Here is a 16,369-nt window from a genome sequence, read left to right on the forward strand (position 1 = left end):
CCATCCAACTATCTCAGGATATGATGGACATATCAGCATCCAACCGTCTCATGATATGTTGGCCATATCAGCAAAGGCCTATTCTACCAGGCTACCCTTGGTTCTATGCTCATGCTGATTAGAAATGCTAGTGAACCACTAGCTAAGCCAGTACATTTTGATATGGCAAGACAGATGGATTTGTATTTAATACATGTCATCTTTGTTTGATAGATCAAAGATGGGGAAATTCTTGTTTCCTCATAAGCTGATACACTGCTTTGTACTTCCTGGCTCAGATCAGGTGTCCTTCCCACAGAAGTCCCCTTTTCCCTCCAGGCTGAGCTGGATGCCCTTCAGACCACCGTGCTAAATCCCTTACCATGTGGGCTTGTCTATCTTCTCTGTCAGATTTGAATTCCCTGGGCACAGAGATCAGATCTCATTATCATGGTATCTTTGGTGCCCAGTGAAACACCTGGCACAGAGCAGGAACTCTGGAAATGTAAAGAGAGGGAGGAAAGAAAAGAATACAAATAGGGGAAGAGTGAGGGATGGGGGAGGAAGGAAGGAGGCAGTGACAACTGCCCCCAGCCCCAAACAGAATCAGAAGGAATCGACCTGCAGATGAGTTGGCCTTCAGTGACTCCTGTCTCTGGAGGCATTATCTGCTTCTAAGGAACTTAGGTACTTTGTGGTGAGTGCTGGAGGCCTTCCATCCAGCTGACTTGCTGGGGGGCCAGATGTCCAAGGAAGGAAACCTTACTCTGGATTTGTGAGTGGATGCTGCATTCTGCCAGACACCTTTCCTCCTTTACATCCACAGGGGCAGAGAGGACTGGGGAGCTGATCTTGATCTCCACGTATCTATCTTTATGTTTCTTGCTCCATCAATGGCCCTGCTCACATTGCTCCTCAGACAGAAGGTGACTGGTGTCCAAACGTGTGTTTGTGTTCAGTTGCTTCAGCCGTGTCCAACCCCTTTGACCTTACGGACCGTAGCCCGCCAGCCTCCTCTGTGCCTGGGGTTCTCCAGGCAGGAACACTGGAGTGGGCTGCCCTGCCCTCCTCTAGAGGACCTTCCCAACCAGGGATCACACCGGCATCTCCTGCATCTCCTGCACTGCAGCGGGATTCTTTACCACTGAGCAACTGGGGAAGCCTGGGGCCCACATTTGAACTCTCCTTATGAAAAGTACATTTTCCTTTGTGGGGACATGGTTACTGTGACTATGGTTATTTTTTAAGTGGGGGACTCTTGTTAGGTAATTCTTTTCCTGGGTCCTAAGAATTTTGAAATGAGATACTGTCTTTCCTATTTGAGTAAGAGGGAAACAGGTGAGAGCAGGCTTGGTGATTTGTTGGCAGAGCCAAGATCACAACTTTGTTCTCTTCACTGGCATCGCAGTGAGTGACTCGTGGGAACTGGATTTCTCAGACCACGGCCTGCCTGAGTTCCCGGCTAACCAATCAGCTGACTCACAGGTGTAGACAAGGCTCCTGGCACTGGGCTGGGGCTGGGGGGCTTGTGGAGCATTTTCACAATGACATTCAGGTGCGATTGCATTTTCGTGGAAAACAAGCAGTTATATGAATCCAAATCATAACCCAGAATATGTTTAAAGACCCAGTATCTGTGTGAGTCTGGGACATGGTGAGCTGGGGGCCTCCCCGTCTTCCCAGCCTAGAAATGGCATGTTTGCTAAAAGGTCCAGGGCAATGCAGTCTGCGTGGTCCCCTGGGGCGTGAGCCGTGCAGTCCCGACAGCTGTCATGACAGCTGCCCCTTCTAAACGGAACGCAGGCACTCTAGCCCCCGTCTTTCCCACAGCGCAAAAATTAAGAAGCTTCCACAGAAGCCCCGGGTAGAGGCCCACGAGGCTGGCCTGCTTCTTTCCCAACACGTTGTCCACAGTGGGCATTGGCTTATAGACCCTCACTGCTCTCTGTGGCGCAGAGGTGGTCACTGCACCCTGTTACCCTGAATTGATTCAGATTCTTTCCTCCAAATCCCAGAGGGACTCGGGAGGAGTGTGATCTCCTTTTGAGCGCAGGGCGCAGGTACCAGTGATCACATCAGGACTGTCAGGGCCTGACTTGGGTCCCAGTCACCCTCGATGGTGGGTAGGGTCTCCCTCACCTTTGCCGGCCCAGTGCTAGGGGAGGGCCTGCCCGAGAAGGCAGGGACACAGGGACTGTGGCGGGTGAGTGCCGAGGCCACTCTGCTCCGAGTGGAGAACCTGGGTGGCCGCCCAATCGTGATGGCAAACCTGGAGGGCACGACTCTTTACTCACAGACCCGTCACTGCCCACAGAAGAAAAATAAAAGAGTCCAGGGACAACACCTCATCTGCAAACCTGTTTCACTTTTTACAAGATGATCAGAAAATAGCCTTCAGAGGAAAGTTTCTTCAGTAAGGAAAACCCATTCTATTCAAATAAATATTTCTGCAAGATGGCCTTGGGTTGCTCCTCAGCTGTTTCCCCACTAGGGTGAGCTGGAAGGGCTGCTGGGTCTGAGCGAGGGTGGGGTGGCCCCTGTGTGACCTGACCTAGAAGGGGTGTGCTGGGTCATGTGCTTGCAGGGCTCAGCGGGGTACAGGGTTTCTGGGGGCCTTAGTTGTGCTCAGGCTGTGAGTCGGCCCTTGAGGAGGAGTGGGTGGGATGCTGAAGGGAAGGCTTGTTAGGAATCAGGCTGGACACACATGGGTGCCAGGGTCAGGGGAGAAGGACAGGGAGGCAGGGAGGGAAGGAGAAAGGACGAGGAGTGGGTCTGGGATCCAGGAGCTCTGAAGGGACTCTACTTATGTGAGCAGAGCAGTGCCCTCCCAGGGAGGTGAGCCCCTCAGGTTGGGTTTGCTCAGGATCCCGGCTTCCTCACAAATTTTAGGGATCTCAAACAGCTGAGTATGAGTTGATGTGTGTATGTTTGTGTGTGATTGTTCGGGGGGAGAGGGAAGTAGCTTTTCTGGTTTTGTCGCGGGGCCGGGGGCAGGTTTGTCCACTATGATTCTCAAGAAATGCCTTCTGTGGCAAAGTCCTCTAGGTCATTGGTGGAGATGATGCCCAGGCTTGGAGCCTCTCCCCTCTCCTGCCCTGCACTCTGGGGAGGCCCCTCGGGGTGCTGGCCTGCAGAGGGCTGGGTGGGGTTGCTGGGAGCCTCAGAGGGTAGCTGCAGGCCCACATCGTGGACGCTCTGGGGCCTGAGGCCGGCTGCCTCGGTGGTGTGAGGGCGCTGCCTTAGGAAGGTGGGGGCAGAGAGCTGGGAGGAGCAGCGCAGGGGCATCAGAGCCGTCACGGGCAGGGGCCGGAAGCCGGGGTAGAGCACGTAGGGAGCAGCAAGGGCGTCCGGCGGGGTTGGCTCAGGGGACCCCCGCTCAGAGGATGGGATGGAGACCTTGACGTATTTGCCTGTCTCTGGGTCATAGAAGGTCTTGATTTTCACCTGGAGCGGCAGATCGAAGACAAAGTACTCTCCAGACTGGGGGTCCTGGAGGACCTTCTGGGTGGCAGGGTAAGGGGGTTGGGGTGTCAGGGACTGGGGCCCCCCGGGCCTCCTCTGGACTGGCTCTGAAAGGGCTGACACGGAGTGGCGGTGCGCGGGAGGGGGCAGGGCGCGGACCACGGGGAGCCTGGGCCGGGGCCTCTCTCCGGGGGACAGTGGCCTCCGCTCTGAGTCCTCAGGGTTCAGCTTTTCTTCGCGGCGTTCCCCATGCTTTTCCTGTGGCTGGTCGATCTTTCTCCTCTTGCTTGCCAGCTTCTTTGCCCGCCGCAGGGCCTTCTCTGTTTTGGGCGGGACTGCGGGTGGCTTGCCGGCCGCCCTCTCCAGCTGAGCAGGAGGCTCTGGCTTCTCCAGGAGGCCGGCCGAGCTGGCGGCCACGTCCAGCAGTGAGCCTCTTGGAGAAAGCGTCCTGAGGTCTTCAGCTGATGGCCCCAGCTGGGGGTCGGAGCCAGGCTCCCACGCGAGGGCATGGGTCAGCTCTTCCCTCCGGGCCACCCTGCCAGGGCTGGGGCTGGCCCAGGGGCTGCTGCGCGGAGGCTCCCCTGGCAGCGGGCCAGGCTCACTGGGGGCCTGGGAAGCATCGTCCCCAAAGCTGCTGGCAGCCGGGGAGCATGCACTGCTCTCCTCCAGGGAGCTGGCATTGGGGGAAGCCGCCAGCTCACCGGTGACCCGTCTTCTCCCTGGGGGCCCTGCTCTGGGGGTAGACAGAAAGTGACTATTGAAGCCTTGCACCTGCTCTTCCCAAAAGGTCCCCAGATGCTGTGGCGGTAGCTGGTCTTCTGGGTCATCTTCCGGCAAAGTTATGGTAGGGATGCACCTTGGAGCATCCAGCTTCACCGGGTCTGTTGAACCGCTCTTGCCATTGTTCACCATAACTTTCTGTGTGGCCTTTTGGGGTGGTTTCAGCCCCTGGCCCTCTCCTGTGAATGGAGAAGATGGAACATACCACTTTGGGGCTGCCTGGCAGGTCTCCGACCTGGCGACGCTGGGCACCCACTCGTGGTCCTCCAGCCCCTCACAGGCCACCCCCTTCACGTGTGTGCCCCGGGCACTGGTGGGTGTCAGTGTGCTGGGCATTTCCTGGCTCTCAGGGGCACAGAGACCAGCATCCCCGCTCCAGCCTGGCCTTGGCAGTTCTTCTTCTTTGTGGCCACCGCCCAGTGGGGACTCTGAGGACATGGACCTCAGGAGGGGCAGCATGATGGGTTTGATCACGGGGGTGGCCCTCAGGGTGTTGTCTTTAATTGCGAAGAGTATGTGCTTGTTTGAAGTGGAAGCTGGTGAAGGGGCAGGACCTTTGGCATGTGACAGAGCTGTGTCTGGCTTTCTCCCCCCTGTCCCAGCGCCTCTGAAATCAGCTTCCTCCCTCGGCACCTTCCCGGGGCTCCCTCCTGGCAAACCTTCTTCTTCTGGCAAGGATTCCCGCTTGCTGTACTCGTCCACGCACGTACTCCCGTTACTCACGGCACCGTACTCTAGCTCATCTTCCTCCGTCACTTTCTCCTGCTCATCCTTCCCACCGTTACCTGCACTCATGCCGTTCCTGCCTTCTTCCTGCTGGGTCTCAGTGAACCACGTCTTCTGCTGATCCTCGAACGAGGCAAAGGACTGATCTGAAGAGCTGGTGCTGAATTTGGCCTTACTTTTGAGGCCTGGCATAAAATCAGATTGGCTGTCGCTATAAAACACATCTTCCTCCTCGGGAGAAAGGGGCCCTGGGGAGAATTTCGGGTTGAAGTTTGGATTCTGAAGTCCTGCCTCTCTCTCGGGTTCTGTCTCTTGAGAGATGGATCTCAAGAATCCATTCTCTAGGCCAGAGGTCTTTGGGGTCTCTGCAGCCTTCCCTGCCTCAGGGTCTTCGCTGCAAAGCTTCAGGGACAGATGTCTCCTGTGGCGGCGTTGCCTGGAGTCCGAACGCCAGCTGGGCCTGGCATCACCCAACTCGGATTCTCCATTGGTATCGTCCTTCTCATAGTTGTTCCTGCCGGCAGCCTCGCCGTTGACACAGAAGGGGGCTTTGGTGATAGTTGATGGTGAGGTGGGAGTTAGGTAGTTGTCTGCAGAGGCTGCGTCAGGGTCAGCTTTGGGGTCCTTCTGGGTACTGGTGAGTGGCACAGAAGGGCCGTCATCTGGTGTCTCCTTAGAGAACCCATCTGGAGGGTTTTCCTCGAGCCCATTGGGAAGGAGTCCGCCGTTGCTCAGGGATTCTTGCTTGCCCCTGGTTTTCTCATCCAGGCCTTTCATGAGAGGCGAGGGGCTGTACGTGCTCTTGACATGCTTCCGCACATCTTTGAGGTTGAACAGCAGGCTGGGGGCTTTAGATTTGTAGCTGTCCCGGGACTGACATTCACTGGGCTCCTTCTCTTGGTATCCATTTAGCTGTCCTGGGGGTGAAGGGGTTATCTCCGCCGGCTGGCTCTCAGATGGTTCCAGGAGCTGTTTGGTGGGTATGACAGGGGTCAGAAGCTTACTGATGTTGAAAGGAGGATCGTAACGCTCGTGCGGCTCCACAGGCATATCAAGAGCATCCTTTTCTGGAAACTGCGCCTGGGGATTGTGCTTTGTATATAAGGCTGGGCCTCTCCAGTTGGTCTGTTTCTTCTCTTCCGAAGCATCTTGTAGACTGTCTTTCCCTCCATTGCCAGACTTTGGTTTCCTCCAGGGGGCATGGGTTGGTTTCAATGGAGGAGGGTCAGCCTGTGAGCTGGAAGTTTTTTCTTCCATAGCAAATATCTGGGGTCCCAAATCCCTCGACACCCAGGTTCCAGATGTGGGGAGAGTCCCTGCAGCCATCTTGTTCTCTTCCTGACTGCAGTTGGCCCGGACACGGCAGGGGGAGGTTTCGTGCTCAGGGGCCGGGGGCTCTCTTAACAAGGGCGTGTCCTCATAATGCTTGAGAGCCTTGCTTTCTGGGACAGCATCAGCAGCATCCTTTCTCTCGGGTAGCCTCGGCTGGTGGGCATTCCATGACTCAAAAGCACTGTTCTCACTATGGAGAAAGGTCCCTTTGCGAGCCCACTCCTGGCCCCTTCCAGGCTCACTGGTGGCTGCCTTGTGGGCAGGAGAGGGGAACTTTGGCTCAAATGAACTGGCTGCATGTTCAGGTGTTGGGAGGAAGCTGCTGGGGCCGTGACTGGCCATTTCGGGATTCTTAGGGGCTTCCTGCTCTCCGTGCTTCCGGCCAGGCTGGTGGCTGGTCTGATGGGTGCTGGAGACTTCGGCAGGCACCCTCCTGACGGTCAAAAAGGCAGAATCGAAGCAGAAGTTGACGCCACTTTCCGGAAGAGGAGCAAATTTGGGGGGGTTTTTGAGAGCTGGAGGCTTGCTTGCAGGAGGCCGGCTGTCACAGCGCTGGCTCTCGGTCCTGTCGAAAGATTTGATCAGAGATGACACTTTGGAAACAGGCTTGTTGCTGCTCCTCAGGCCAGAAACTGGCACTTCCAGTCGCCTCTGGGCTGGTGTCAGTGGGGAGCTGCCTTTGGGGTACTTCTCCTCCCCTTGAACATACTTGGGCAGCTGTTGGAATGTGGCTGCCCAGCCTGCATGCTCAGTGCCTTGGGATGGTAACTGACTCCAGACGCCGCTTTTCCTGTGTGTGTGGCTCACTATTCCCTGGTGAAAATTCCCAAACACCTGGCGGGTGGTATCCGGGGACAGGGCCAGGTCGGAGTCATGGAAGGATGCGTCCTCTGAGATGCACAAGCTCCGGAACGCGCGGTCCGTGAGGCTGCTCACCTCCTTGTCTGCGTCGTCCAGCACACTGCCAATGCTTGAGGAGTCGCTGAAGCCATCCGCGCACTTCTTACTCCCCTGCATCGTCTGCCAGCCAGGAAGCCTGTCCCCGTCAGCCAGCTGGTGCCTCTGGGTGTGATTCCAGAAGGGTCGGATGCAGCTCTCTTCCCACAAAACTAGAGCTTCCTGATGATCAGATGCAATTGCAAAGTGGAAATTTCTTTTTCTCTGCAAAGGGAAGAAGTGCAGGGTATGAATATGATACCCAGCTTAGTGGCATCATATAAGATGACACGCTGCTGTGGATGGGCAGGGGTGCCTGTGATGGATGATTTTACGTGTCAGCCTGGCTGGACCACGATGCCCAGGTTTTGGTCAAACGCCAGTAAAGCAGTTCATACCCCACAATGTAAGTGGGCCTTGTCCACAAGGCTGGGAAACCCTGAGCGATAGGCAATCCTCCTTGTAGTCTTTGGACTGGACTTGCAACATCGACTCCCCCTCTGGGGTCCAGCGCGTTGGCCTGCCTGAAGATATTAGACTCGCCAGCCCCATCGTGACATGAGCCAGTTCCTTACAATAAGCTCCTTCTCCCTCCATGTACATATACATATATACACATATATATATAAACATGAGTGTATACACACACTTATATATACACACACACACAGGTGTATATATATATATACAATAGGATATATATGTGTGTGTGTGTGTGTGCGTACATGTATATGTGTGTGTGTATACATATATTGGTTCTGCTCCTCTGGAGAACCCCGACTAATACAGTGCCTCAAGCCCACATGTGCCACTTTTGCACAGAGAACTTCTCTGGCATTCCATGGGGGTGTTTCCTCCTCGCCGTCTGTCACAGAGCCTGGTTTATTTCCTTTGTGGTCCTGAGCACAATCTAAAATAAAATGAATTTCCTTCTTGACCAGCCTCTGCTTAGCCTGTAAGAACAAGGTGTGCAGGAGCCACTCGACTGTCTGCTTGCCGATGCCCTGGCCCCAGAGCCACCCCAGGAGGGCACAGACCCTACGGCCTGCCTCGCCTGGGACCCTTCACCCTCCCACTTGCCCCTGGGTGTGGCCAGCGGGAGGCGCTGGTAGGAGCCTGGACGGAGGGGCACCCAGCATGCCAGGCATTTCTGTCCCTCTGCTTGCTTCCTGCTCTGACTGTGGGTGGGGTCCGGGCGACACTGCAGTCTTCTCTAACTATGGCCCCTCGCCCGGGCTCTGACTCTCCCTGATGCCCTAACCCCGGCTGTCACTTCCTGAATGACTACACCTCCTGGGGTCTCCCCATTTCTGCCTACACCTCTGTTATAGCCCCTTCCTTACATTCTTTTCTTCTTCCTTTTGAAATTGTGGTGACATACACAGGACACAAAATCTACTCTCTTAACCATTTTAAGTGTACATGTCAATAGTATTAAGTGCAGTCATCACCACCATCCATCTCCAGAACTGTTTCATCTTGCAAAACTGAACTCCGTACCCACTGAATAATAACCCCCATTCTCTTCTCCCCAAACCCCTAGAAACTACCATTCCTTTTTCTGTATCTATGAATTTGACTACTCTAAGGTACCCCATTTGAGTGGAACCAGACAGCATTTATCTTTTTGTGACCAGTTTATTCACTTAGCATCGTGTCCTCAAGGATCATCCATGCTGCAACACGTATCAGAATTTCCCTCCTTTCTGAGATAATGTTGCAGTGTATGTATAAGGCACATTTTGTTTATCCATTCATCTGGGAGTCGACACCGAGGTCGCTTCCACTTTTTGGCTATTGTGAATAATGCTGCTATGAACATGGGTGTCTGAATGTCTGTTCAAGATCCTGCTTTCAATTTGGGGGGCACATACTCCGAGATGGAATTGATGGGTAGCATGGTCATTCCAGTTTTAATTTTTTGAGGAGACGTTATGCTATTTTCCACGTTAGCTGGGTCATCTTATGCACCTGCCAACGGTGCACAAGAGCTCCAGTTTCTGCTTTTGTTTTTTTTTTTCCTGATAGTTTGTGGTTGTGGTTGTTCACTCAGTTACGTCCCGCTCTTTGTGACTCTGTGGACTACAGCACATCAGGCTTCCCCGTCCTTCACTTTCTCCTGGAGTTTGCTCAGACTCATGTCCACTGAGTCGATGATGTCGCTGATTTTTTTTACAGTAACCATCCTAACATGTGTGAGGTGGATCACTGCGTTCCCTTCTGGATTCTTTCCGAGGATGCTGCTTCCTGACTGGGAGCCTGATCACTACCAGGGGTACACACCTCCAATGCCTAGAGCAGGCCTGGCCAGGGCCAGGGATGAGTATGTGAAAAGTTAGATAAAATAGCAGGTATAGACCCTGGACTGGGCTCCAGCGGGGGGCATTTGGGACAGTGAACTTCTAGCAGGGTGCTGTGAGCCTCAGCTGCCAGAGGAAACACTCACTCAGCCTCCCCATTCATGTTGGCAGAGGAAGCTGGAGAGGCGGCACGCTGCTGTTAGCCTGGCTGGCCTGCACAGTAAGCAAAGGGGCCTGAACAGGTCTGCTGGGGATGGAGAATGAAGATGCTCCACCAGGGTGGCAGGGCCACATGTCAGGAGTCCCAAATCCCATCCTGGCTCCTCATAGAAGGTCACCTAGAAGGTGTCCACAGCGGCCGATGCCACCATGCTAGCGGCCCAATCTAGTCCCAGAGGCTGGCCTTCCTCAGAGTTTTCTGCTTCCTGTCTCTTGACCACAGCACTCTGGTAGGCTTCTAATGCTGATTTGTTGGCAGGCTGACTTCTTTTTATGAATCAAAGGGCTGAGTTGGGACTGCCAGAGAAAGCAAAGGACCTCTGCTGCTACTGCCAAGTCGCTTCAGTCGTGTCCGACTCTGTGCGACCCCACAGAAGGCAGTCCACCAGACTCCTCTGTCCCTGGGATTCTCCAGGCAAGAACACTGGAGTGGGTTGCCATTTCCTTCTCCAATGCATGCAGGCATGCTGAGTCGCTTCAGTTGTGTCCGACTCTGTGCGACCCCATGGACAGCAGCCCACCAGGCTCCTCTGTCCAAGGGATTCTCCAGGCAAGAATACTGGAGTGGGCTGCCATTGCCTTCTCCAAAGGACCTCAAGTTCTAGTAAACTGGATGAGCTGATGAGGCACCACTGACTGGCCGTGGAAAAGGCCGCCTTCATGTGCCTTGAACATCAGCGCTCTTGCTCCCCAGAAAGAGCAGTGAGTGCCGTTTAGGAGGCACTTGAAAGGGGAGAGCAGCGGCCTAGCCCCCTCGCCTGGCCTACCTCACCCCATCCCCCCTTTCCTTCTTCTACTTTGGCTCAAAAACCTGCAGAGCTAATGCTCGTGATCTCAGACCCCCACACAGCTAGTTCTGACCACAGGGGTTGGAAGGATTCTGATGTCTGGGGAAATGATTGCCTTTCTGATCAAAGGAACGATCCCCATCGTCTCTACTCTCTGGGCGCCCTTTCTTCTTGCTTTATTGCACACAAGAAGCCTGAAACTGTATTTGTTTGATCCCCTGGAGGAGGAAAGAGCAACCCACTCCAGTATTCTTGACTGGAGAATTTCATGGACAGACGAGCCTGATAGGCTACAGTCCATGGGATCGCAGTGTTGGACAGCACTGAGCGACTGAGTGCACACACACACACACGCACGCACATAGGCACATGCACACACGCACACGAACACACACATGCGCACACATGCACACACGCACGAGTACACACACGCGCACACACATGCACACACACATGGGCACACACATGAGCACACACATGCACACACATGTGCGTGCGTGCGCACACATGCACATGAGCACACACATGCACACGCACACACGTGCACACACACAATTCAACTTCTAACTGAGGTGTTCACTTTGCAACCCTGAGGGAGAAACAATGCTGACTCAAGATCAATTTGCTGAGGACCGCCTGGTGGACTTTTGAACACTCCTGAGTCCTTGATGACCCTGCAGGGCTGTGAGCCTGGGCCAGAACCACCCCCTCCTCTGGAATCTGTGTTACTGGGGTGAGTTGGGGGTCCTTCGTGGCTTCAGCCACTGTAAGTCAAGTTTTCTGTATCTTGAGGTCTTAACAATAGAGTCAGGGAGTCTTCTGGTATCCTGAATGCTAAGGTTTTGACCTCAATAATGACTGAACTCAGTAACACTGGGGTTTCTCTACTTCCACAATGGCACGGAAATAGGATACTTGGGGATCCAAATTAGAATCTTAGAGTTAAGTAAACACCCCCAGTCAATCAAATACCACCTACTACTAGCAGATATTTATTATTTCTTAAACACTCATCTTCCATCCCCTCCTTTGAGCAAGAGCACTTGATACCTTTTGGGAAGTTTCTTCCCTTTGTGGCCTTCAGTCTTCATGGGGCTGAAAGTCCAGGAGCCTGCAGAGACCTCTCAGAGCCAAGGGCACATGTGAGGCCCAGGGCAGCCTATGGCACTCTCTCTCCTGGAGCGATCTAAGGAGGAAGGCTCCCGGCCTGTCTTTGTCAGCGGCAGCACCTTCTTTTTGTCCTTTCCCGGCTTGGAACTTCAGCCTTCACCTGAGTCTACCAGGGTTCCTGTCTCCTTTTAATTCCTATCTGTTTCTGATTTATTTGTCTAGTTTCTGTTTCTGTTGCATGTGACCAAAAAACCCAAACTGATCTAGGGTTTGTGTCAGAATTCCAAACAGTTAACAAAAGCTGATCACTGCTATTTAGGGTACTCAGAAAATAACCACATCCTTTCTGCCTCAGGGAGAAGAGAGATCTCCCTCTTGCAGGCTTATTCAGATACTTTCTCCCACTCTTACTTGATTGACCTGGGTTCAATGGGATGATCATAAAGTTGGCCTCAGCTTCCCCACTCCCACCCCCCAATCTCCCAGATACCCTGTGGAACCTTCAGCAGAGTAACTCAAATTGAAGGGGTTTCCAGGGCCCGGCTCTTGAATTAGTTCCATACCTGTTACAGGAGTCGGGGCTGCAGGTGCCTGCCTTGTTGGGTTTTAGGATCTGTAGTTTTAAAACTTCTTTTCACACTGACATTTGCTGACATTGTTATCCATCTAGAGAAAAGAAGAAAAGTAATCTTGTTGGAACCCCTCAGGCCAAAAAACCAAGCAGGTATTCAGTGCAAAAGATACCTTTAAATGTCAGTAATACAACTGGCTTTCAATTTTAGCTTTAATTTCACATTTGAACTCAATAGAATTCCAAATATAGGCAAGGTGGTTTTATATCCCTTCCAGTGTTCATGAATTTGTGTCTGGCCCAAGAAACCTTAAGGAAACTGTTTCAAGCCTTTAGGATTTTCAATATGATTGGCTTAGTTGTGAATCACTTTTTGCTAGTTACATTGGCCCAAAGGCCCCTTTCCCCTGTGAATTAATAACTCAGGTTTTGCAGTAAAGAGGACTAGAGTGGTTGAACTTGAATCCACTCACAAGGAAGAAGTGTTCAATTTGTTGTTGGCAGAAGACTTGGATATCTGTTTTGACAGCTAAAAGAACCCAAAAGCTGCCCAGGAGAATTTAAAGAGTATTTAGAATTAAGTGTGAACTAGTTAAAATAAATTCACTATGCACTGTGTAAATGCAGACCACTGGGGCTTCCAGAAGCCTGTCTTCATCTTGTAGCTCCTGGATATTAATCCAGTCCACAGTAGTTTATTAATAATATTAATAATCATAATAGCTCAAATTTGTGGAGTGCATTTCTTTGGAGATGGCCAGAGGCACTTTGTGCTGCTCACTATCTGGCTAGCCCCCTCCCTGACACCCGAGGCTGTCCTTTGTGTCCTGACCATGTGCTGGACTCTTCCATAGCTCATGCCATATTGTCACCCATCATAACCCACGTGTCATAGAACTGATGGTTGCTTTATTCGCTCCTCAGTTAGAAAATTCCATGAGTCAGGAAGGGAGTCTTATTTGCCCTCATGTACCAAACACACCAACACAGAAGCTGGATAAATGTTTGTGGCAATGCTCTGAATTGAGTGTCTTCAATTTGAATTTTAGTGGAGGGCTAGCAGACACAGAAAAGAAACGAGAGAGAGAATTCTGTTGAGCAGGACCCGTGGCCTTGGGTCTTAAGGTGATTTGGAAAGCTCAGATTTGTGTCACTAACTAGAGAGCACACTCTTCTGCAGCTTCCCATGGGTTCAACTTGGGGATGAGGGTGAAATCAGCGCATGTCGCATATGGACAAGGCAGAGGTGCAGAAGGCCATGCTGCCCTTCATCCTGAGGACAGTTAGGGGGCCACCGCTGTGCCGGGGCCGCAGACTCACTGTCAGCGCTGCTGAAGCACGTTTCCAGAGGCCAGCACAAAACCATCCTTCTCCCTGCTTTTGATTGTTTGAAGGAAGCCAACCTCAGTGGCTGAAAAGTCTGGCTCATAAGAGCATTTTTCAGGTGAAAGAGTGCAGTTTCCCTCAAGCAACACGAATGAGGCAAAACAGCATACAGTCAAATCATGCCGTAAACAAGGCCTTGGAATCTGCCTTGATGAATATATAGAAACAAGAATGAATATTTATTCATGGTGTGGTAAGTTCCTATTTATGTCTATGCCTTCAAAATCAATTTGTTCTTTTAAATGCTTCCTGACTCCTCACCCCCTATTATTCCCTTGATTCATTTACTCTGCCTTTAGTCTCCCCTTCCCCAGGGGGTTGCCCAAGGGGGAACTTGGCTCCTCATCTGACTTAACTTCTAAGGTGCAATCAAGACCGTTGGCCACTATCTTCCTGGGAAGCTCTCCCATCTTGATTTGGGAGACGTACACACTTTCCATCTCAGCCGAATGGTCCATCCCTTATCTTCGTCTCTTGGACGGCTGCATTTCCTCTGCACCTGGTCCCGGGACCTCTTCTCCTCTCCCCTGATGGGCTCGCCAGGAGATTTCAGCCACACTCGTGGTTGCCACGAGCTTCCATGCATCGATGGCATGTCCAGGCCAGGTCACCTGTCTGGGCCCAGCCTCTGTCCCCTGAACAGCTTCACAAACTCACACATTTAGTATGGAACCCACGACCTTTCCACAGGCCAGTTCTTCCTCTGAGGGTCCCAGAAATCTGACTCCCTGTGACTGCTCCCTCTGCCTCTTCCATGCCTTCCCTAAGCCGAGCCATTTCCAGGTCCCACAAGTCTCAGCTTTGAAAGGCCTCTTACCCCCTGCACACGATTTCCAACTCCACGGTCACTGTGGGGCCCCAATTATGGGTGTCAGCAGGTGAAGTGCTGGCATCTGCCCTCACATAGGCAACCCTAGCGCCTAGACAGACTTCTGAGAACTGCTCTCCTAACATGCCATCTGCAGATGCTGGACGCTGGGCATGGGTCCTGCAAAGCAGCAGAGCGCGCCAGGGGACATGGGGTCCCCAGCAGGAACGCATCAACGGGGTTTTCCAGTTCAGCCTTCAGGGAGGGGCCGAAGGCTCTGGTGATACAACCATAGGGAGGGCATGCGTGGGGCACCTAGGGCATATGCACTGCTGCTGTAGCCAGAGGCAGGGAGAATTGTACGTGAACTTGAAGAAGTGTTTTGTCTTCTTTTCATTACAAGGATCACCTTTTGAATTAAAATATGTCACACAAGCCAAATCTGTGGGAGCATCCCCATGAATCAGCTTTTTCTCACCGTGAGCAATGAAATAGCCTTTGCATGACTGTTCCTAAATTCTGACTCTTCCAAAATGTTTTCTCACGTGATGCTTTTCCCCATATCATCCTGACCGATGCTGTTGCACGACTGTGGACTGGAATAAGTCATTTTGCGCAGGTATCATTTTCTCTCTCTTTTGTTCTTTCTCGAAAGTCTCACATTCAAGGCCCTCTAGGCGGGCAAGCCAGCAGTTCCCTCACTCCCGTTCCTGCTTGGCCTGCGGTGCCCTGGGCTTACTTCCATGGGTTTGGTCCTGGCTTACTTTCTTGGGGTGGTGGTCCCTCTGCCTGGGATGTGTCTCTCTGTTTCCCATTCACCAGTTTCTGACCACTTCCTCCTCTCTTCCCCTATTCCTTATAGAATTCTAAAAAAACACAAAAATCACCGCATTATTCCGCTTTATCTGCTATGAATCCGTCTTCCCAACAAAGCTTTGAGCTCCTGGGGGTGAGGTCCCGGCTGGTTCATCTCTGACTGACAGGATGCCTGTGTCACGGGGCCATTCGTCAAGGCTTTCAGCTGCTGTTGCTGAGCTCGCTTCTTGGGCCACAAGGATGTGATGACAGAGGTTTGCGGCGAGTGTGCGGCCTGGGAACGCAGAGTCGAAAGCTCTGGGGCCTCACGTTCTCCTGGTCTCTCACAGGACTCCTGGCCGGCAGCCAGCCCAGGCCTGACAGGTCAGGCAGCCCCACCTTACAGGCACCAGGCCCTGAGGTCAGGAAGTGGCTAGGGAAAGGGAACCTGCTGGCGCCCCCTACAGACCCTGATCCAGACTGCCGCACGAAGCTACTCAGGGCTGGCGCGTGTGGCGGGTCCATAGAACCCGAGCAGACTGTGCCCTGGGGAGGCCCCAGCTCCTTCCTCCTCCATGTGGCTGCACAGTCAGTTCTGAGATAACAGAGCCTCGGAATACTGTGTGTCGCACCGTTGCTGAGTGACAGAGGTGGGCTTGGGACCCCAGCCTGGCTGGTCTTGGAGTCGAGATGCAGCAAGGGAGGTCTCAGTTGGTGGTCTGGCACGGCTGGGTTGCCAGACTGAGCCAATTAAGAATGCAGGATACTCAGAGAAATCTGAATTTCAGGTAGAACAATGAACATATTTTAGTATAAGTATGTCCTATATTTGGGCCATACTTTATATTAGTCAAATTTCTCTACAAAATTAATCATCCCATGTTTATGTTGAAAATAGGTACTCAGTATTTATCTGAAATTCAAATTGCACTGGACATCTTGTTTTTTCATCTGGCAACCTGAGGTCCTCACCAGCTTTTAGTACCCAAAGTGGATCACAGTCAGAGGAAGCCAGTCCAGTGAGTCAATCCTGAGATGACTCATCGCTGTGTGTTACTCTGCAGTTCAGGACACACTCGGGGATCCATTATCACGTTTGATTCTTGTGACCCTGGTGGAATGGTTTAACAGGTCTTTATTAGCACCATTTTCTAGGTAGAGAAAGAAAGGCTTGGGG

The 16,369-nt window shown here is 52.6% G+C and overlaps 1 protein-coding gene across 5 annotated transcripts in view; it reads right to left on the reverse strand.

Moving 5' to 3' along the window:
- Positions 1-2,324: 2,324 nt before the first annotated feature.
- The window catches only part of C5H10orf71 (chromosome 5 C10orf71 homolog), a 49,910-nt gene continuing 35,865 nt past the window's right edge, over positions 2,325-16,369 (reverse strand). For all 5 annotated transcript variants that reach the window (XM_052639537.1, XM_052639540.1, XM_052639538.1 and 2 more), the window contains 2 exons: positions 12,196-12,298; positions 2,325-7,440 (listed from right to left, as the gene is read on the reverse strand). In XM_052639537.1, coding sequence (XP_052495497.1) covers positions 2,992-7,296 — 4,305 coding nt within the window. In that variant the 5' untranslated portion in view covers positions 7,297-7,440; positions 12,196-12,298 and the 3' untranslated portion in view covers positions 2,325-2,991. The remainder of the gene's footprint in view (positions 7,441-12,195; positions 12,299-16,369) is intronic.

Source organism: Budorcas taxicolor, chromosome 5 (genome assembly GCF_023091745.1).
Source record: "Budorcas taxicolor isolate Tak-1 chromosome 5, Takin1.1, whole genome shotgun sequence".
In the NCBI taxonomy this organism is placed as follows: Eukaryota; Metazoa; Chordata; class Mammalia; order Artiodactyla; family Bovidae; genus Budorcas; species Budorcas taxicolor.